Here is a 22524-nt window from a genome sequence, read left to right on the forward strand (position 1 = left end):
CACTTCAAATGGAGGACTCACAAGCACCTCTTAACACCCACCAACTGATGAGGTTCTCTCTTGCTTTATATGGCAAGTTAACTTCAATATAGGTCACAGGGAGGGTTGGTGCCCTGCCCTGCCCTGTGCATCTCATCTAAATTCCTTCGTGAAGTTAAGTCACCACCCAGCAATTCGTTAACTCAAAATTCATCTACGATCCAGTTAACTATTTTCCAGTAACTTGATTAATTACAGTAACCTGACTAATTAATGCACCCAAATCCTGATTAGCTAATTATCTAAGACCTAGTTAGTTCATTTTCTGATCACCTGTCACTGTTATTTGGGTAATCAAATGGAATACAATAAACTGCTTAGCCGGGACCTGTTTGACTCACAGTAAAGGCATGGAACAAGACTCGCCTGGCAAATTCTTTACATCTAGTTATACATTTTCAAGTATTTAAGTTAAGGAACTGGGGGTGAATAGAGCAACGTGGGGAGAAGGGGGAGCCGGGAGGGGAGTTTAGGGTGGTTAAGGGATAATAATTCATGTCTTAGGTAATTATCCAATTCTCGGTCAACTCAATAAAAAATATACTGTCAACTTCTATCAATTCACCAATTATTCCAGAAGTCATTATTCTGAACCGGAGAAACTAAAGACATCCGGCTCACTACAACGCTCATTGTAAACAAACACAAAGACAGATTCCCAACCTCCCACAACGCTCTATTAACACTCACGGACATATGACTCGTACGACGCCGTCCAGAGCCAAGGATCCTCTGATTCCTCGTTCAGTCCCGGGCATATCCATGTTGTAATGGCCACTGGCTCCTTCGGTGTCTCTGGTTCTTTTAGGTCCTCCTTCAGAGCCTCTGGTACTTCTGTTGGAGTCTCTGGTTCTTCAAGGTCCTCCTTCTCTGCCTTTGGTTCTTTTAGTTCTTCCTTGAAAGCCTCTAGCTCTGCTGGTTCTTCTAGGTCCTGCTTGAGAGTCTCTGGTTCTTCTAGGTCCTCCTTGAGAGTCTCTGGTTCTTGCTTCGGTACATCTGGTTGTTCTGTTGGAGTCTCTGGTTCTACTAGGTCCTCCTTGAGAGTATCTGGTTCTTCTGTTGGAAGCTCTGGTTCTTCCAGGTTCTCCTTTAGAGCCTCTGGTTCTTCCTTTGGTACATCTGGTTCTTCTGTTGGAAGCTCTGGTTCTACTAGGTCCTTCTTGAGAGTCTCTGGTTCTTCTGGTTCTACCTTCGGTACATCTGGTTCTTCTGTTGGAGTCTCTGGTTCTACTAGGTCCTCCTTGAGAGTATCTGGTTCTTCTGTTGGAAGCTCTGGTTCTTCTAGGTTCTCCTTTAGAGCCTCTGGTTCTTCCTTTGGTACATCTGGTTCTTCTGTTGGAAGCTCTGGTTCTTCTGGTTCTACCTTCGGTACATCTGGTTCTTCTGTTGGAGTCTCTGGTTCTACTAAGTCCTCCTTGAGAGTATCTGGTTCTTCTGTTGGAAGCTCTGGTTCTTCTAGGTTCTCCTTTAGAGCCTCTGGTTCTTCCTTTGGTACATCTGGTTCTTCTGTTGGAAGCTCTGGTTCTACTAGGTCCTTATTGAGAGTCTCTGGTTCTACCTTCGGTGCACCTGGTTCTTCTGTTGGAGTCTCTGGTTCTACTAGGTCCTCCTTGAGAGTCTCTGGTTCTTCTGGTTCTTCCTTCGGTACATCTGTTTTTTCTAGGTTCTCCTTGGGGGTCTCTGGCTCTTCCAGCTCCTCCGTCGGCACATTCGATTCTCCTAGTACCTCCTTTTGGGTCTCTGGTTCTCCTAGTTCTTCCTTCAGGACCACAGCTTCTTCTAGTTCCTCCTCCAAAGCTTCCGGTTCGTCTGGTCCCTCTGATTCTTCTAAATCTTTGTCCTTCGGGGCTGTTATAACCTCCTTCGGGATATCAGAGTCTCCAGGTTCCTTCCTCGGGGTCTCTGATTCCTCTATTTCCTTCTCTGAAACCCCTGGTCCTTCCAGGCCTTCCTGTGAGTCCTCTTGCTCCTGTAGATTTTTTTCCTGTTGTGTATCCTCCAGGTCCAAGTCATGCTCTGCATTCTCAGAGTCCTCCAGTACCTGTGGGTCATTCTGTAGGACCTCCAAATTCTGTGAATCTTCCAGCTTCTGTGGATTGTGTTGTTGTTTTTGATTCTCTAAGTTCTGAAGAGTCTGTGGCCCCGCTGGATCCCCCAGCCCTTTCAAATTTTCTGCCCTCTGTTGGTCTTCCAGGTTCTCTGTTTTCTGTAGGGACTTTAAGTCTTCTGATTTCTGAGAGTCCTTCAACTCCTGCATTTGTGTATCCTTCAGTTCATCCGAATCGTATGAGTCGTGAGCGACATCTTGGTCTTGTGGGCGGTCAATGTCCCGCGGGCTTCTCAGCTTCAAGGACTCCCGGGTGAGGAAGTTGGGCAGAAACACGTCCACCATTTATTCGACGATTCTTAAGATGCTACTCTACCACAAGCGCTTCCTCGCATTGTTGGACTGTCTAAAGTTTTCCTGAAGATCTGTTTTGCAGTCTAAACTGCAAAAGCATTGCTCATTACTTTTGTTATTGTTAAAATGCTTACTATAGCACTGCTATACCTGGAGTATTACCACGACACACTGTTGCTGCGGGTGCCTCCTAAAGCTTTAATCTTACTAGTGTGCTTCTTAAATTCACTACCGGTAGTCCCACCTGGTGCTTTTTAAATTTTTTTAATAAGTTCAAAAATGCAATGAAAGACACCAACTCCTAACACAATTATTACCTTAATAATTCGTGGTGTCATTTTGAGACTTATCTAATTTCTTTGAATTTATAAACCTTTTGCAGTCTGTTACTTGTCTTACTACAGCTGCACACACACACACACACACACTCACACCCCCACACCCCCACTACCCCCCACACCCTCACACCCCCACACCCCCACTACCCTCATTCACAGCATGCCGAGCTAACTCACCCGTTCTTCTCACATCTCTCTGCGACTGACATAACACACTATGTCTCAACACCCTTTTATACTCATTATTTATACCCTTCTTGTCCCTTAATTACTTGATACAGGTCACATGGGTTCCAGTCCTATACTAAGCCAGATCCCTAACCACACCCTAACCACTAGCAATGTGGCCTATAAGGATTGGGAATTATTTGGGTTGGATCCCCTTAACAAAGTCATCATTTATAGCTACGATGTTTAACTGACGACTGATCCTCGCACTTATTATCATAACTTGTGATTTACTCAGTCCTGACACTTTCCAGAGCACTTGTAAGATAATGTTCTGTACCAATCACTTTATAACTTAATTTACCGGGAGTGATTTATACACTTAATGTCCACTTATGTCTGGTTGATAAATATCCTACACTTTTCTGGCACTTACAAATGGGTGGTGATACACATTGTTGCACTTAATACTCAATATTCAAGTTCGTTAAGCACAAGTAAGCGACCTTTCTCACACCAAGCACTGGACAGTTACGGAACACCTTTCATATAGCCACCAAACGTAGTCACTGTACGTACACCTTTAGCCAAGTTTATGTTACTTATGACGATTTTAAGTTTCAATAAGAGGTTACGATTTCCTCTCCGACTGTTTGCACCAAGTTACAATTTATATTCCGACTGTTTGCATATGTCAACAATTTCTTCCCAAGTCACTGTCCTTCACACCAACCACAACTTCTGGACGCACCCCGACACTACCACCACTCTACACACACTGGTGGCAACACTACCCTTACCACCATTACCACAACAACTACCACAACAACTACCACAACTACAACTATTCTGGCCCTTACATACATACATACACACACATTCGCTAGAGATTAAGGGGGGAGATTCTTGAACTAGTTACCAGCTTCAGTGTGCCAGCAAAGACAGACACACATACACACATTCGCGCGCGCGCACACACACTGATGGAGAAAGAAAGTTCCTTATGCTAGAAAGTATTTTAAACTGGATAAGAAAACGCAATGGTTCATCCTCGCATAGTGATCACCATCCCCACCACCATCATCACCATCCCCACCACCATTATCACCATCCCTACCAGCAGCATCACCATCCTCACCACCATCATCACCATCCTCACCACCATCATCACCATCCCCACCACCATCATCACCATCCCCACCACCATTATCACCATCCCCACCACCATCATCACCATCCCCACCCACCATTATCACCATCCCCACCACCAACATTACCATCCCACCACCATCACCATCCTCACCACCATCATCACCATCACCACCACCATCACCACCATCATCCACACCACCATCATCACCATCCCCACCACCATCATCACCATCCCCACTACCATCACCATCCTCACCACCATCATCACCATCCTCACCACCATTATCACCATCCCCACCACCATCACCATCCCACCACCATCACCATCCCCATCATCACCATCACCATCCACCATCCCATCACCATCATCACCATCCCCACCACCATCACCATCCTCACCACCATCATCACCATCCTCACCACCATTATCACCATCCCCACCACCATCCATCCCCACCACCATCACCATCCTCACCACCATCCTCACCATCCTCACCACCATTATCACCATCCCCACCACCACCATCACCATCCTCACCATCATCACCATCCCCACCACCATTACCACCATCCCACCAGCAGCATCACCATCCTCACCACCATCATCACCATCCCCACCACCATTATCACTATCACCCAGCATCACTCACCACCATCATCACCATCCTCACCACCATCATCACCATCTCCACCACCATCATCACCATCCCCACCACCATCCTCACCACCATCATCACCATCACCACCATCATCACCATCATCACCACCATCACCATCACCACACCATCATCACCATCCTCACCACCATCACCATCCCCACCACCATCATCACCATCCTCACCACCATCATCACCATCCCCACCACCATCACCATCCCCACCACCATCATCACCATCTCCACCACCATCACCATCCTCACCATCATCACCATCCTCACCACCATTATCACCATCCCCACCACCAACATTACCATCCCCACCACCATCACCATCCTCACCACCATCATCACCATCCTCACCACCATCATCACCATCCTCACCACCATCATCACCATCCCCCACCATCATCACCATCCCCACCACCATCATCACCATCCCCACCACCATCACCATCCTCACCACCATCATCACCATCCTCACCACCATTATCACCATCCCCACCACCATCATCACCATCCCACCACCATCACCATCCCCCACCACCATCATCCACCATCCCCACCATCATCACCATCCCCACCACCATCATCACCATCCCCACCACCATCACCATCCTCACCATCATCACCATCCTCACCACCATTATCACCATCCCCACCACCATCATCACCATCCCCACCACCATCACCATCCTCACCACCATCCTCACCATCCTCACCACCATTATCACCATCCCCACCACCATCATCACCATCCCCACCACCATCACCGTCCCCACCACCATCATCACCATCCTCACCATCCTCACCACCATCCACCATCCCCACCACCTTCAACAACCATCCCCACCACCATTATCACCATCCCCACCACCACCATTATCACCATCCCCACCACCAACATCACCATCATCACCATCCCCAACACCATCATCACCATCCCCACCACCACCATCGCCATCCTCACCACCATCACCATCCTCACCACCATCCTATCACCATCCCCACCACCAACATCACCATCCCACCACCAACATCACCATCCCCACCACCATCATCACCATCCTCACCATCCCACCACCAACATCACCATCCCCCACCACCTTCAACAACCATCCTCACCACCATTATCACCATCCCCACCAACATCACCGTCCCCACCACCACCATCATCACCATCCCCACCACCATCACCATCGCCACCACCATCATCACCATCCTCACCACCATCATCACCATCTACACCACCACCAATACCATCATCACCACTATCAGCATCACCATTAACACCACCACCAGCAATCATCACCACCACCACCACCATCATCATCATAATCTTCAATACCATCATTATCATCATCATCAATACAATCACCATCACCATCACGATTAACACCACCATCACCATCATCACCACCACTAGCCACACCATCATCACCAGCATCCAGTCAATCACACTTACCTGTAAACAAATAACAAGCTGTAAACATCACCCCCTGTACTGTACGTAGCTGTAATGTTAGAGTTCTGGGGCCAGATACTCAAAAACATTTATGGGACTGTATGTTGTTGTGTACCCCGTAACTGGACTTACAATCTCAGATTGGCATACTCAAAACACAGATGGTATACTCAAAACAAATATTTGAAATCGAACTCCGTAAGTTAAAGCGCGTAACTTACATCAGCTCCTGAGGTTGTGTACCACTCTCAACCCTGATGAAGTAATGACTAATTCCTGATTGTATAAAAAATAATAATAATATATGTTGTAATAATGCTTGTTAGGCTTGTTTTATCATAGAATAATGAAGAAAATGTTTTGTACATCAACATAATGAAATATAATATTTCACTTTTGTTTTTTTCGTAACTTTTTTGTTGCCATAATAAGCGGCTTGAGTGTTTGTATTTGTCTCAGTTTGGAAGAGAGACATCTTTTGTCTTCTTACACATTATAAAGTATTTTTTACCAAAACAGAAGGTTTGTATTGTTCACACTTAGGGTAAAAATATGTTTTATGACTGAGTAAACTTGCAGACAGAACTTATTAATGTTGTATAGCCGTAAATATCCCTCAGTAATGAAAGCCAAATATGAGGTCAAGTGAACATTCCTGCCTGGACTTCGCCTTGGTTTTCTAATATTCAACCAATAGCCTTGGCCTATTTTCTTATGTATATGGTTTATGATAACATGAAAGGCTATAAATTTCCATAGGCTAGCCAAAATTAAATGATATTAGGCGTAAAATATGGATTGCAATTAACTTGATTAATAGGGGCCTATATAACTGCTTTTTCAGTCTTAGGCAAATAAATGTTTAAACGTGGGGCCTAATTAATTTAGTTAGAGCATGAGGATTATTTAAATAAGAAATTATACCAATAGGTTATAGGTTAGATAGGTTTGGTTATGTTATGTTATGTTATGGTATGTTAGGTTAGGTTAGAGACTGTGTACATGGTTTTTTGGCGAGTGTCAGGCCGTCAGTGAGACACTTTGTCTAGCAACTACCTTAGGCCTAGTTCCAGACTTTCCTTGAACATTATCATAGGTAGAGTATTAATTTAAGAAAATTTACGGCTAATCCGATATATTTTCAGGTTTTAAATTGTTGTTTTTTGTATGAACTTGAAGACAATTCAGACCAAATGTCCCCAACATTGAAAGGAAACCACCAGGGTCTAGGCTAAATGAGTAATTTAAGAGAAGTGATTTGTCATTTAGGTTCGGCAAGGCTATGCTATCAATAACCAATTTATTTGAATTTGCCCAGAATAGCGTATACTTCAGCCTCACTGAAATTAGGCCGTCTCTTCTTGGCTGGTGGTCCTTTCATGTTTACAAAATAATATTATGTGCATCGCTCTCAGCTGAATTCTCCTTCTCTTATGATTGATTGATGATTTTGTTAACTGAGCGCTGATTGGCCAACTAGCTCCTGCACTGACATCTACCTTCTGACAAGAGAACTTAATTTACAGGGTAAACACTAGAGTTATGAAAACTTACGAAAGGCTTACGGAACTGTAATTAAATTTTGAGTATGCTAAATTTACGGTACTGTAAAGATTCAACAATATATGGTACTGTATCATGCTAAAAGACGTAACTTATGAGGTGTTTTGAGTATCCGGCCCCTGGGTTATACGTACGGCGACGATTCCCCTAACATCATTCAGAAACTAGTGCACGTGCAGACATACAATATCGTACCGTAACGATTTATGAGTACTGTATAACATTACCAAACTCGGACACAGTTTTTAAATACAGCGATAACTTTCAGATCACCACGACCTCATATGTAAATTTGGTAAAGAGCTTCTGCATCATCCTCGACACCGGCTCCTACTTCCACCCGAGATCCCTCGTCCGCGAATTGCTGTTCGACACCACAACCGCATCCAGCCCATACGAGCACGTACTGATCCCTATAAGAACAGCCCAGTCCCAACCATTGTAAAAATTATCAGCAACTCGTTATCAACCGGTGTATTTATTCCCAGTCAATCTTACCTTTTTTGCAATGTTACTATGTTGAAATGCCGTGTAGTATGACCCTCTCTCCACCTAGTTATTATATATCATATTTGTATCACTTATGTTACTTGTATATTATTTGTCAATCAGGTGACCCATTCACCTAATTTGGTAACCGTATATTTGCAGCCTTCCGGCTGCCATGCTCTTTCAATAAACCGTTAATTATTATTATTATTATTTGTTATTACACACACACACACAGTCTCCATCAAGGTAATTGTGCCCAACACGGCTTAATAATTTCACTAATAACGGATATAACTAGAGCTTACCCCCCCCCCCCATCGACCCAGGGTCATTATAAGAACGAGGTCAGCTGGGATGGTTATGAGCGCCTGTATGTCATTAGCAATACTTATGAGTAATTCCGTGTCATTATGAGCACCTGTGAGTCATGTAGGATCTTTATGAGACGGGGTCACTTTGAGCCTATGGTTCACATAGGGGCTATACTGTACTGTATTAGTCCCCTGGGGTAACGCCCACCCCACACGCTGCCCACGCCAACAGCCAGAGGTACTACCCCCGCCCACCCCACACGCTGCCCACGCCAACAGCCAGAGGTACTACCCCCGCCCACCCCACACGCTGCCCACGCCAACAGCCAGAGCTACTACCCCAGCCCACCCCACCACACGCTGCCCACGCCAACAGCCAGAGGTACTACCCCCGCCCCCCCACCCGCTGCCCACGCCAACAGCCAGAGGTACTACCCCCGCCAACAGCCCCACACGCTGCCCACGCCAACAGCCAGAGCTACTACCCCCGCCCACGTCACCTGCAGCCCACACCAACGGCCATAACTACTATCCTCGCCCATGAAACACCCACCAAGCGACTGAGGCGTTGTGTTACGTGTGTTTGGGTGAACTTTCACAGCAACTGTATAGTCCTCAAGTGCCTGATGACACCACAACAGGGCGCCAGCCAGCCAGCCATGGGAACACGCTCATCCTTGCTACGTATGTATACCCAGCCACCCTAAAGGAACACATGACTAGGCGGGTTTGTACAGTAAATGACCTCTCGTTCAGGCGCGTTTAGCGAGACGTTGTTAGAAAGATATAGATCCGACCTGTTTGTATTAGTCACTATATAGAGGTTCGTGTTAATGAAATAGGTTATGGCAAAATCCCTTTCTCTGTTCTCTGAAATTCATCGGTATTCTTGCGGTTTAAATACCATGGTGGACACACATGATACTACAGCACCAACACCAAGATCTATATAATCAAAATGCCTCTTATCCTAGCCATGGAGTACAAGTGTTGCCCCTCAGTATCTTCCCTCACCCCCTCAAGGACCTTCTCCACTCTGCTCTTCTACTGTGAATTATCATCTCATAATTATGGTGAGCAGATATCCCCTCAGCTCTAAAGGACTTCTCGGGCTACAAATAATAAAGTAAATGGCGTCATTATAGTCACCTGTGTATCGCTTGGTATCATTTTGAGCACTCATGAATCACGATGAGCACCAAAGGTCATTATGAGTACCGAATAAGAGGTCACTTTAAGCACTCGTGATTCACTACAACTCCTCATGAGCACTTGAGACGCTAAGGGAGATCCCGAAGACTCGAGCAGCACAACGGGACATGAGTAGACAAGAATAAATACCCAAATGGTTAAACTATATATATAACCTTGACCTGATAACTATAGGCAGGACAGGTTTAGTGTATGAAACAGTAATGGTAATACACAGAGTCAGGACTGATGTTATTGTTTGGGTAAAGTTGTGTTCGTGTTTATGCCCCATTAAGGGAAACCACATTACGAGAAATACAACCAGAGAATTAGTAACGATTATAATATAAAAGAAAGAGAAAAAAAGGTAAAACAGTAGAAACAAAATAAGAACAATAAAAATGACAGAAAAAATAAAGAAAAAGAATAATAAGAACTAAGTAAAAGGATGGAATCAAATAACCAACACACCCAATAGAAAAAAAACAAACCTCGTAATAATAAACATGAGAGATGGGGGAAGGACAATAACAGAGGTGACGTCACACTAGCGAGAAGCTGGCAGCAGGCGGTGTGGTGGGAAGGGAGGGGGAAGGAGGGGGGATTGTAACAGTGGTGGTGGTATGGCGTCATCCTCTAAACTCGCTGAGTGTTTCTCACTCTCACACACACACACACTACTGACATTACCCATTCCTCTCTCTCTCACTACTACCATCATCCATTCTCTCTCTCTCTCTCTCTCTCTCTCTCTCTCTCTCTCTCTCTCTCTCTCGGGCATTACCCATTCTCCTTCTCCCTCAGTGCCTCAGGGTTAGCCAACACCACCACCAGCTTGGCACAGTGCCTCAGCCCAGCCGGACAGTTATCGGCCCCAAGGTCATCAATAGTCATCTCAGTCCAGCACAATGCCCTCGCAGAACACCCGCTCACGTCTCCTGTTACCTGTGGCGTGGTGGTGAGGAGGAGGGAGGAGAGGAGAGGAAGAAGAAGGGAGAAGGGTGGGAGTGGGGAGGGAGGAGGGAAGAGGAGGGGGAAGGGAGGAAGGGAGGGAGGAAGAGGAGGAGGAAGAGAGGAGGGAGGGGGGGAGGAGGGGGGGGGGGAGGAAGAGGAGGGAGGGTGGGTGGGGAGGGAGGGTGGGGAGAAAGAGGGAGGGAGAGGGGAGGGAGGAAGGGGGAGGGTGGGGAGGAAGAGGAGGGGAAGGGTGGGGAGGAAGAGGAGGGGGAAGGGGTGGGGATGGGGGAGGGGGGGAGGAAGGGAGGTGGGAGGGAGGGGGGGAGGTGGGGGGAGGAAGGAGAGGAGGTGGGAAGGAGGGAGGTGGGGAGGAAAGGGGTGGAAGGGTGGGGGATAGGGAGGAAGAGGAGGGGGTGGGGAGGAAGAGGGAGGTGGAGGGTTGGAAGAGGATGGAGAGGGGTGAGGAGGAAGAGGAGGGTGGGGAGGAGGAGGAAGGGGGGGGGTGGGGAAGAGAGGAAGGGTGGGGTTGGGGGGAGGAAGAGGAGGAGGGAGGGGTGGGGGAGAGGAGGGAGGGTGGGGGAAAGGGGAGGAGGGAGGGGGGGGAGAAAGAGGATGGGGGAGGGTGGGGAGGAAGAGGATGGGGAGGGTGGGGGAAAGAGAAGGGGAAGGGTGGGGAGGAAGAGGAGGAAGGAGGGTGGGGATTAAGAGGAGGGAGGGGTGGGGAGTAAAATGAGGAGGGAGGAGAGGAAAAGGAGGAGGGAGGGGTAAATAAGAGAGAAGAGGGAAAGAGGGAAGAGGAAGATGGGGAAAGGGAGGGGAAGAGGGGGAAGGAACGGGAAGAATGAAGAGGAAGAGAGGAGAGGTCAGGTGTTACAAAGCATTAACAAAGTCTGCCCTAAAATTGGCTCCATTTTCTGTGTTGTGTTGTACATTCTCTACAGTCTGGATTAACTTCGCTATTTTATCATGTTCTTAATATTCCTCCTTCAGACTGAAAAAAAAGGAGTTAGCCTCTAATCATAATTCGGAAGAAAAAAAACGGGTTATACTTGAACAGTTCGTCGTCACAGGTGGAGTAATTGGTGCGACAAGGACTAAACACTAGGAAGTTAACCCACCAAAACACCCGATGATAGTCGGTTTGTGAAACACTTTGTTAGGATATTATCATACAGTATATTATGACCGACTGTGGAACAATAATATAACTAGACTTCAATATTTGTTATCGACAAAAGAAAATAGTCAGTATAGGTAACAAACAAATCTTACCGTATAAATGGCTGTAAGCAACAAAGTAATTCACCAACCAGGATAACAAGTATTGAATATATAATAGCCAAGAGAAAAGCAATCAGGCTTTGTCCGCTTCCCTTGCTTGAGTTTCCTGACTGTTCACTGATGCTGGTAACCTGCACAGTACGTACACCGTATACCTACGTTGTCTACACATGCTCAACTGTATACCTGCATTGTCTATTTACATATTGAGCTATATTCCTGTTTTGTCTATAATGCTAAATTTTATACTTACATTGTCTAAACACAGTACATACACGCCAAACCAATTGTACACTTGGATGGCGATTTCACTGTATAAATATTATTATTATCATCATCACTGTATCAGCGATAAGTATTGAACATTATCAGCCCTAAATATACTGAGCAAGTAAATCTGAATTCAGAAATACAACAACGAGGAACAAGATGGCAACAAAACTGATATCTTCGGTGTGTTCACCTAAATATAAATGTATGAGTATTACACATAAGGCTCACAATAAAACATACATAATCACTGCACACACGGAATGTAATCACACGCTATAGCCAAAACAACGCTAGACACCAGAAATCAAGTGTCCTTACTTATATTGCGTGTGCCACCGGAGCGAAGCATGTATGTAGCCTACAGATGTGATAAACAATTACCTGAACACTTGGCATCTACTTCTGGGTCATATATATGAATGGTTTGTATGTAGTAACGCTGTTTTTCATCCCATCTTACGTACAGTAGGAACCACAAAATGGAGAAAAAAAATCTGTGAAAATACTTTAAAATTGCAGTCCCCCTCACCTAATGATCCTTACATGCCAGGTACTGCAACTATACATTACTTTCTTTATATCTTAAATCTTAGAGTAACATGTTGAAAGTTTGTTCGTGAACAGCAGTTTCACAGCAATGTCCGTCACAACATCCACAATAAAAAAAATCGAAGTAAACTGGCTGACATACATGTTATGACAATATATGTGTGTGGTGTTTGTGATAAATCATTTAGCATCTATCTTCACTAAATAATTTATTGAATAAATTGAAACAGCCATTATTTTAATAGAGGGAGCAGCCCACGAGTGAACAATGTAAGTGTTGACCTATATATTCCAGCTAAACTTACCTAGTACTCGTATATACAATATGGTTAAGAGGTATGGATATGTATGACTTGTGTTATAAGAGTTGAAGGTAAATGGAGAGACGAGAGTTGGGAGTGTCATAAGAGGGAAGAGTGACGTGTGAGGGATAAATATTAATGCTAAGAGACATTTTGAAAAAAGAGGTTCCTCAACTTTCTCGAAGACCCGAGAGAAAACAAATGCTATATCAGACTGGACAGCTTGGTCGTCCTCCCAGCCACGGTAACAGCCCCCAGGTGCAATTACAGGAAGGCTCAGTACTATTAAGCTACGTCACCTGGCTAAAAAGTTATCAGTTAGTCAATCAGGATCAGTAGTGACAGACACCAGACAAGGAATACTCACATCCAGGAGCTGGCCGCTTCTTACAGGCCAGGTCGTAGGGCCTGTAGGAGTCTGTGGGGTTCCGGCCGTACTGTGTCCTGTCCATAGTGATGCTTCCACTCTCACGCCCTCTCTTACTGTGCGCACAACACTCTTACTGTACCAACACAATGGTTCTCTTGAATATGGCTTTGTACACAATTTCTTCAGGCGATAATTTGAATTTCTGATTAATTTCCTCTCTTTTTAACTACGTTGTAATCTTTTCTATCGTTATTTTTCTATTAATCACTAACGTCACTCTCTTATATATTCTTCCTGTTGAATTATTCTCAGGATTTTTGTATCTTTCTGAAAAGTCCACAATATTATCGATAAACTCATTTATGTATCGTCACCTCCCTGTTCAGATCGTCTTTTGTTTTCTTAATAACTCGGAGTATTTCCACACCTGATGCAGAATTCGTGTGGTACTTGTCACTTATTCATAAGATATTTTGTAACAAGTTTAATTTTCCGGATTATTCGTTGCTGTAGTAATATTAAGGACTAAAGTAGTCTTCACACAGTATGTAAATAAAGGAATCTGTTACTTAAAATGAATTGAATCCATTGAAGATTAAACACACCAGTTTATTCCACCTGAAGATTAACCACCCGAACGCCTTCTGGGTGAGTTAGGTTAAGGGTAGATTAGGTTAGGTTAGCATTCGAGTGGTTGATTTTCATGTGAAATAAGTTAGGGTGTCTAATCTTGAGGTGTTCCCATGAATTCACTGATACACTGGGCCAATTGACAAATCAACTAATACCATCCCAGTTTTGGCATCCTCAGTATCTGTTAACATTTGTAGATGCTGACTGATTGCTTGTTACCACCCACACACGCATGCGTCACCAGCCTGGTCGTTTCTCTCAACTCTACCCAACAACGTCAGCTAGAGAAGGTACAGAAGAGAACCTGCAGAATCATGCTCGGCGCAGACTACTCCGGCTACAACATCGCTCTCTCCACCCTGGAAATGACATCCCTCAGTGACCTCCACCACCAAGCACTTGCAAGGTTTAGCAGTGGACTACTGCACCATCCTCGTCATCGCCACCTCCAGCCACCGGCAGTCCCCTGCCCACCTCACGCAGTCCGCCACTACGACAAAATTCAGCCCATAAGAGCCCACACCGATAGATATAAGAATAGCACCATTCCATCTATTGTTAAAATAATAAACAACTCCTGATTTATGTACTGTACAGCCCTGTAAATGTATTGAACGCATATCATTATGTCTAAATCACACGTAAGTTTGTATATTTTCAGCCACCGACTGCAACTCTATTAATAAACCGTTTATTATTATTATTATTATTATTATTATTATTAGTACACACACACACAGACAGCCAAATTTACCGTCCACATTTTGGGTACGCTAGACCCTTTAAGCTACGTTTCATTTGGTCATAATCTCCTTCACATTTTCTTTTATTACAACAGACAAGAAGGAATCACTGGTTCAAGTTTCCCACGAGCCAATGACTGAATTTCTCCTCAACATATATAGTGCTGGCCATATACTCCTGGACAGACCAAACAATTACTGGCACTTGTTCTTCAACTCGCTGGCAATTGTTCATCATTGTTTACAGTCAAGAGTTGCGTATGAAGAGGGAGCAGCAGTAATTTTCTCCAAAGAATTTCCTGAAGTTGCATTACATTTTAGGCACAAAAACAATCGGGCACACCAAACAAACATTGTGAGGCGTCTCTCTCTCTCTCGATGAATGCTCGTGTTTATTATCTTGTTTCCAAACCCAGCTTATGTTTACAGTCAAGAGTTGCCCCAATGAATTGTTTCATCTGAAGGACGTGTATACAAGATTGGTCTCTTACTGAAAAACATGATAATAATTATAATGAAAGATAATAAACTCAACATACATAAACAGAGAGAGATGAACATAGACCTAAAAGGAAAATCTCTCTCTCTCTCTCTCTCTCTCTCTCTCTCTCTCTCTCTTTCATTGATAATAAGGTCCTCAATAATTAAACATGTTCCTATGACTCTCGTCTTTCATGAGGCTAATGAAAATTCTTGCGCCGTTATTGCCCAGAGGCCGCGGTGATTGTGTGTGTTGTACGCTCTGTCATCCACAGCCACACCACGCACAACAGCCACACCACGCACAACAGCCACACCACGCACAGTACAGTACTACATTCCAAGGTGCTGGAGACTGTAAGAGGATGTAGTGTGTGGAGGATAGTCATGGTGGGGTGTTGTCAGGGCTCAGGGGCGAGGTACAGTTTGCTCCACTCCTGCGTTTACTACGTAGCGTTGCCAATCCTCTCTCTCCCTGAGGTGTGAACCCTGAACTCTGTACTGTGGTGTGAATTCAAAGCATTAAGTAGTGAGCGGGAGGGAGAAGGGAGGGGTGTGTCGGGCTAGGTGTCTTTCTGTGGGGAGGATACTGGGGGTGAGAGGGAAGGTGTATATCAGTTAGGGGAGATTACAATGCATGATAGAGGTTTGGCTACACCGACGGGGTTTCCTCTACTGGGTGTAATCGTCTAGCACTAGCCAGGTGAAAATACTAAAGTTACAGTAGGATGAGAGGAGGATAATTCATGATCTAAGTAAGGTGTTACTTTGTAAAAGGAGGCATTTATGAGCTCATGGATTAAGGATATGTTTGAATCTATACATTGTAGAAGGAGCGACGTTTTGTTTAACCCCTTGACTACGAGAAGGATCTTCCCCAGCTGAGTAAATTCGTCTGATGGTAAGCAATATAAATAGATAAGAAGACGATGTAGTGAAGAGGTTAACTGGCGATCAATACAATCAGGAAGTGGGCACTTAATATATATTATAATACAAACTTGATGTGAACAAAAATAGTTCAGTTGGCAGCTGTCCGGAATAGGATCAGCAAACTACATAGTTCACTTGTGCTAAACAATGAGGTTAAATGGGTAAAATTATTATTATTATTATTATTATTATTATTATTATTATTATTATTATTATTATTTATTATTATTATTTTATTATTATTTATTTATCATTATTATTATTATTATTATTATTATCATTATTATTATAATCAAATGTGCAATTTATGATGCAGTAATGATGAGAATCCAAATGTAGGATCTCAAGCAACCAGGGTTAGTGAGTTATTAGTGTTAGATAGTGGTTCCTTATTGTTGAGTGTTAGAATAAATGTCCCTGTCCACACATCCTCAGTGTTTTAATTGTTGCACCTTATACTACTTCTCACTATCTCTATATTCTGGCGGAATATAGGACGTTTGGCCCACGGACGTTTGAGCCATGGTCCACGACCCCTGGACGTTTGGCCCATGGTTCACGGCTCCTAGACGTTTTAGCCATGGGCCACGACCCCTGGACGTTTGAGCCATAGGCCATGACCCCTAGACGTTTGGACCATGGGCAACGACCCCTGTACGTTTGGGCCATGGGCAACGACCCCTGGACGTTTGGGTCATGGGGAAAGACCCCTGGACGTTTGGGCCATGGGCCATAACCCTTAGACGTTTGGGCCATGGGTAATGTCCCCTGGACGTTTAGTTCTGTGTGATTAGGACGTTTGGGCCATGGATCAAGGTAATATAAATAATAGCCTAACCTAACCTGAAGGTTCCTGACTGGAAGGTTCCCAGGGGGTATTGTCAGGACATTTTTGGTCCATGGCCCAAACGTCCAGGGGTCGTGGACCATGCCAGTGTGGTGGCCCACCACCACACTGTTACCACCACCACAGTCACCACAAACACTTGCTTGACAATAATTATTTCCAGTTCCGGAATAATCAAAGATACAGCTTAAGGCACCCAGAGCTACTAAAACCACCCTCATGTGCTCCTCTCAGTCCCAGACCTCCATAAAATATCATGGTGTGAAGGTGTGGAACAACTTACCCCCACCCATCCGAGCCAAGACTACGCTCCCTTCCTTTAAATCATCTCTTAAAAAATATCTATTGTCAAAGTATTAATATTTCTTGTAACACCTACTATATTTACAGTACCTGCTTTTATTGTCCCATCAAAACCGTTTTATCGGAAATTATCATGTAAATAGATAAGAAATTACCATTGCAATAAACATAATTGCCAACTAGACATTATCCTGACAGCTCTGTCCTCTTGTTCAACCTTAATACTGTACAACCCATGTGGTACTGCTCCCCATTATACTTATGTTTTCCAATTCTACTGTAAATCATGTATATAAAAAATAAATAAATAAAAATAAACTAGAAAAAGGATAATAAATGAATAAAATTAATAAATATTGAAGTGATAACCGTGGTAACATTATAAAATGTTCTTATTACCACCATGCTATTGTACTATTCCAGATGATACTAAATGTTACATAATAATGTTACATAATACTTCCTTGAGATAAATGTATAGTATATATCAGGTGCCACTAGGAGAGCTCAGGTTCTCAACTGGCTCAGCCATGTTAATATTGTTATTATTATCTACTCTGTATCTGTGTTTTTCTGGCTAAATAAACTGTTTCAATTTAATTCAATTCAATTCAATACAGTCACCATCACCACACTGTCACCACCACCACACTGTCACCACCACCACAGTCACCACCACCACCACACTGTCACCACCACCACACAGTCACCACCACCACACACTCACTACCACCACACTGTCAACATCACCACACTGTCAACATCACCACACAGTCACCACCACCACCACACACTGTCACCACCACCACCACACCACGTCACCACCACCACACAATGTCACCACCACCACCACACTGTCACCACCACCACCACAGTCACCACCACCACAGTCACCACACACACACACAGTCACCACAACCACACACTGTCACCACCACCATACTGTCACCAACACCACACATTGTCACCATCACCACCACACTGTCACGACAACACACCGTCACCACTACCACCACAATGTCAGAATCACCACCATAGTCACCACCATCACACTGTCACCATCACCACCACACTGTCATCACTACTACCACACAATGTCAACACCACGACCTCACAGTCACCACTACCACAGTCACAATCACCACCACACAGTCACCATCGCCACACTGTCACCACCACCACCACCACACAATTACCACCCCACCACAGTCACCAACTCCACACAGTCACCAACTCCACCACACTGTCACCACCACCACCACACTGTCACCACCACCACAGTATCACCACCACTAGCTCACAATGTCAACACCACGATCTCACAGTCACCACTACCACAGTCACAATCACCACCACACAGTCACCACCGCCACACTGTCACCACCACCACACAATTACCACCCCACCACAGTCACCAACTCCACACAGTCACCACTGTCACCACCACCACCACACTGTCACCACCACCACAGTATCACCACCACCACCTCACAATGTCAACACCTCGATCTCACAGTCACCACTACCACAGTCACAATCACCACCACACAGTCACCACCGCCACACTGTCACCACCACCACCACACAATTACCACCCCACCACAGTCACCAACTCCACACAGTCACCATCACCACCACACTGTCACCAACTCCACACAGTCACCACCACCACACTATCACCACCACTACCTCACAATGTCAACACCACGACCTCACAGTCACCACCAACATCACAAGACACAGTCACCACCACTACCACATACAGTCACCATCATCACAAAAATAGAAACTTATAGGACACTGTGTATTCAATGGCGGCACAGGACTTGATCTCTGAAGACAAGATAGCTGACACACCTAAGGCTGTATCCACACTTCACAATTGTATCTAATCCCAATTCTATACATTCAATACTGTAATATCAGAATCACTGGGGTCTGAGAAACACCCTTTGTGGCCTCTGCTCTGTAATCCTTTTTGCAACTACCGCTCACAGGATGAATATGGAGTGCACAATAAACTATCTGCTGTTGTACCACACACACAGTCACCACCACCACACTGTCAATACCACTACCAGTCACAGTCACCATCACCAGCACACTGTCACCACAACCACACACACACACTCACCATTACCACAGTCACCATCACACACAGTTACCACTACAACACACAGTCACTACCACACTCACTCACCATTACCACTGTCACCACCACTACCACACAGTCACCACCACCATCATACACTCACCATTACCACACTGTCACCACCACAACCACATACACTCACCATTACCACAGTCACCACCACTACCACACACGCAGTCACCACCACCATCATACACTCACCATTACCACAGTCACAACCACACACACTCACCATTACCACAGTCACCACCACTACCACACACACAGTCACCACCACCACCACACAGTCACCATCACCACACACAGTCACCACCACCACCACACTGTCACCACCACACACAGTTACGTCCCTCGCCGTCTCCCTGAAACACAAACTTCATAAACCCTAAATAAGGCTACACAGTGTTGCCAGACTAACACCCGAGACACACAAACAAGACAACAATCAACACAATTATGCAAATCAGCAGAATAACACGAGCACCACGTCATGACCAGAGCAGCTCCAGGTCTACCAGCTCCGTGTACTGTATACTGGAGTCTGATATTATAACATGTAAGAGGTTTATTACCATTATTTCAGTTATACATAGAATTGAGTCAATTATTTTTTTGGTACCGTACATTGTTATTTATACTTAGGTTGGAGCGCCGCCTTTATGGGGTGTGCGGCAACGAGTGGTTATAGAGAACATAAGAACATAAGGAGTCTGTAATAGGCCGGTTGGTCTGTGCATGGCAGCTCCTGTCTAGAGTTACAACCACTCTCTATCATCCATGAATCTATCTAGCCTCCTTTTAAAACTTTTCAGCGTTCCAGCACTTACTGCAAAGTTGCTAAGCTTGTTCCACTCGTCTATCACCCTATTTGTGAACCAGTTTCTTCCTATCTCCCTCCTAAACCTAAACTTATCCAACTTAAATCCGTTGCTACGAGTCCTATCCTGCTCGGATATTATAAGAACTTTATCTATATCTCCTTTATTGATTCCTTTCACCCACTTAAATACTTTTATCATATCTCCCCGCACTCTTCGTCTTTCTAGGGAATGCAAGTTTAGTTTCTTTAATCATCTTGATATGGAAGGTTTCTAAGTCCCGGAATCATTTTTGTCATTCTTCGCTGCACCGTCTCCAGTGAATTGATATCCATTCTATAATAAGGGCACCAGAACTGAACAGCATAATCGAGGTGCGGCCTGACTAGCGCAAGGTATAGTTGCAATAAGACCTCTGCACTCTTATTACTTACACTTCTAGATATAAAACCTAATACTCTGTTTGCCTTATTTCGAACAGTAACGCACTGTTTTCTAGGCCGTAGATCCGGGCTTACAAATACCCCCTAAGTCTCTTTCACAAGTCGACTTCTCTAGGTCGATGTTGTTAAGGCTGTATACATTGACAGTATTTGTTCTTCCAATATTAAGTACACTGCACTTGCTGGTGTTGAATTTCATTTGTCATTTTTCTGACCATTCCTACAGTTTATTTAAATCCTCCTGTAGTGCATTTGCATCCTGCCCTGAATTAATCTGCCGCCCTATTTTGGTGTCATCCGCAAACTTGCTTATTATGTCACTGCTGATCCCAGTATCTAGATCGTTTATGTAGATTATGAACAAAAGTGGGCCCAGTACTGACCCCTGGGGAACCCCACTGGTTACACGGCCCCACTCAGATTTAAAACCATCTACGCTGACCCTGTGCGTTCTATCGGTGAGCCATGATTTTATCAAATTTAAAACTTTCCCCTCAATACCATGAGCCTTAACTTTTCTCAGAAGCTTCTGATGCGGTACTCTGTCAAACGCTTTGCTAAAGTCTAAGTAAATAATTTTCATCATTATCTACTAACTCGAAGACTTTCCTAAAAAACGTCAGTAGATTTGTTAGACAAGATTTTCCCTTTGTAAACCCATGTTGAGAGTCGTAGATTAATTTGTTTTTCTCGAAATGAGATCGGACGCTATTTGCTATAATTGATTCAAGAAACTTCCCCACTACTGACGTCACACTGATCGGCCGGTAATTTGACGCTGATGCTCTGTCTCCCTTTTTGAATATGGGTACTACATTTGCCTGTTTCCACAAGTCTGGCACAACTCCGGTGTCAAATGATTTTGTAAATATATTTACGAGGGGTCCGCTAATCTGTTCCTTACACTCTTTCAAAACTCGGGGGGAAATTTCATCCGGCCCTGGGGATTTTGTCTTCTTTAATTTATTTATCTTCTTAAGAACATCCTCTTTTCTGATAGTGATATTCTTTAATTTCTCTTCTTCATTTCCCCTAAATATCAGTTCCACCTCTGGCATTTCCACGTGAATTTCTTCTGTGAAAACTGATAAGAAGTAGCTGTTTAATGCTTTGCTTATTTTCTCAATATCATCGATCACTTCTCCTCTCTGACTTTAAAGGTCCCACTTTGTCCTCGACCTTTGTCCTATATACCTGGAAAAATCCCCTGGGATTCGCCTTGGATTCTCTTGCTATCCTGATTTCGTAGTTCCTCTTTGCCTCCCTTGCATTTTTCTTAACATTCCTAGATAGTTCATTATACCTATTTCTGAGATGCTCCTCCCCTCCCTTTAATTTCTTATAAATTCCTTTCTTTATTCCTATGTCATGTTTAAGTTTTTTGGTCATCCACCTTGGCTCATTCTTATTTGACCTAATTTTTCTGAGTCGGCTCCTGTCCTTAGGGTCCCTGGTTTAATCCCTAATCTTACAGGTGGGAGAGTGAAGGCGGTCGAGTGCAGTGCCTCCTTGTTTACCACAGTGCTGTATCCACACTGTTAGGCCTGTGGAGCCCACTTTCACCACCTATATAACACCGTCACAACACGTGGGGTACTATAGCTGCACTTTATACCTAACTCTGAATTTGTTCTTATAATTCTGACTAAATATTCTGAATCTCGATAA

The 22524-nt window shown here is 44.4% G+C and overlaps 1 protein-coding gene across 9 annotated transcripts in view; it reads right to left on the reverse strand.

Moving 5' to 3' along the window:
* The window catches only part of LOC121871529 (paxillin-like), a 173279-nt gene extending 170833 nt beyond the window's left edge, over positions 1-2446 (reverse strand). For 7 of the 9 annotated variants that reach the window (XM_042373958.1, XM_042373957.1, XM_042373953.1 and 4 more), the window contains exon 1: positions 730-2446. In XM_042373958.1, the coding sequence (XP_042229892.1) occupies positions 730-2431 (1702 nt within the window). In that variant the 5' untranslated portion in view covers positions 2432-2446. The remainder of the gene's footprint in view (positions 1-729) is intronic. The other 2 variants (XM_042373960.1, XM_042373956.1) reach the window with 2 other exon arrangements.
* Positions 2447-22524: the final 20078 nt, after the last annotated feature.

This window comes from Homarus americanus, unplaced genomic scaffold (assembly GCF_018991925.1).
Source record: "Homarus americanus isolate GMGI-L3 unplaced genomic scaffold, GMGI_Hamer_2.0 scaffold45698, whole genome shotgun sequence".
NCBI classification, from domain to species: Eukaryota; Metazoa; Arthropoda; class Malacostraca; order Decapoda; family Nephropidae; genus Homarus; species Homarus americanus.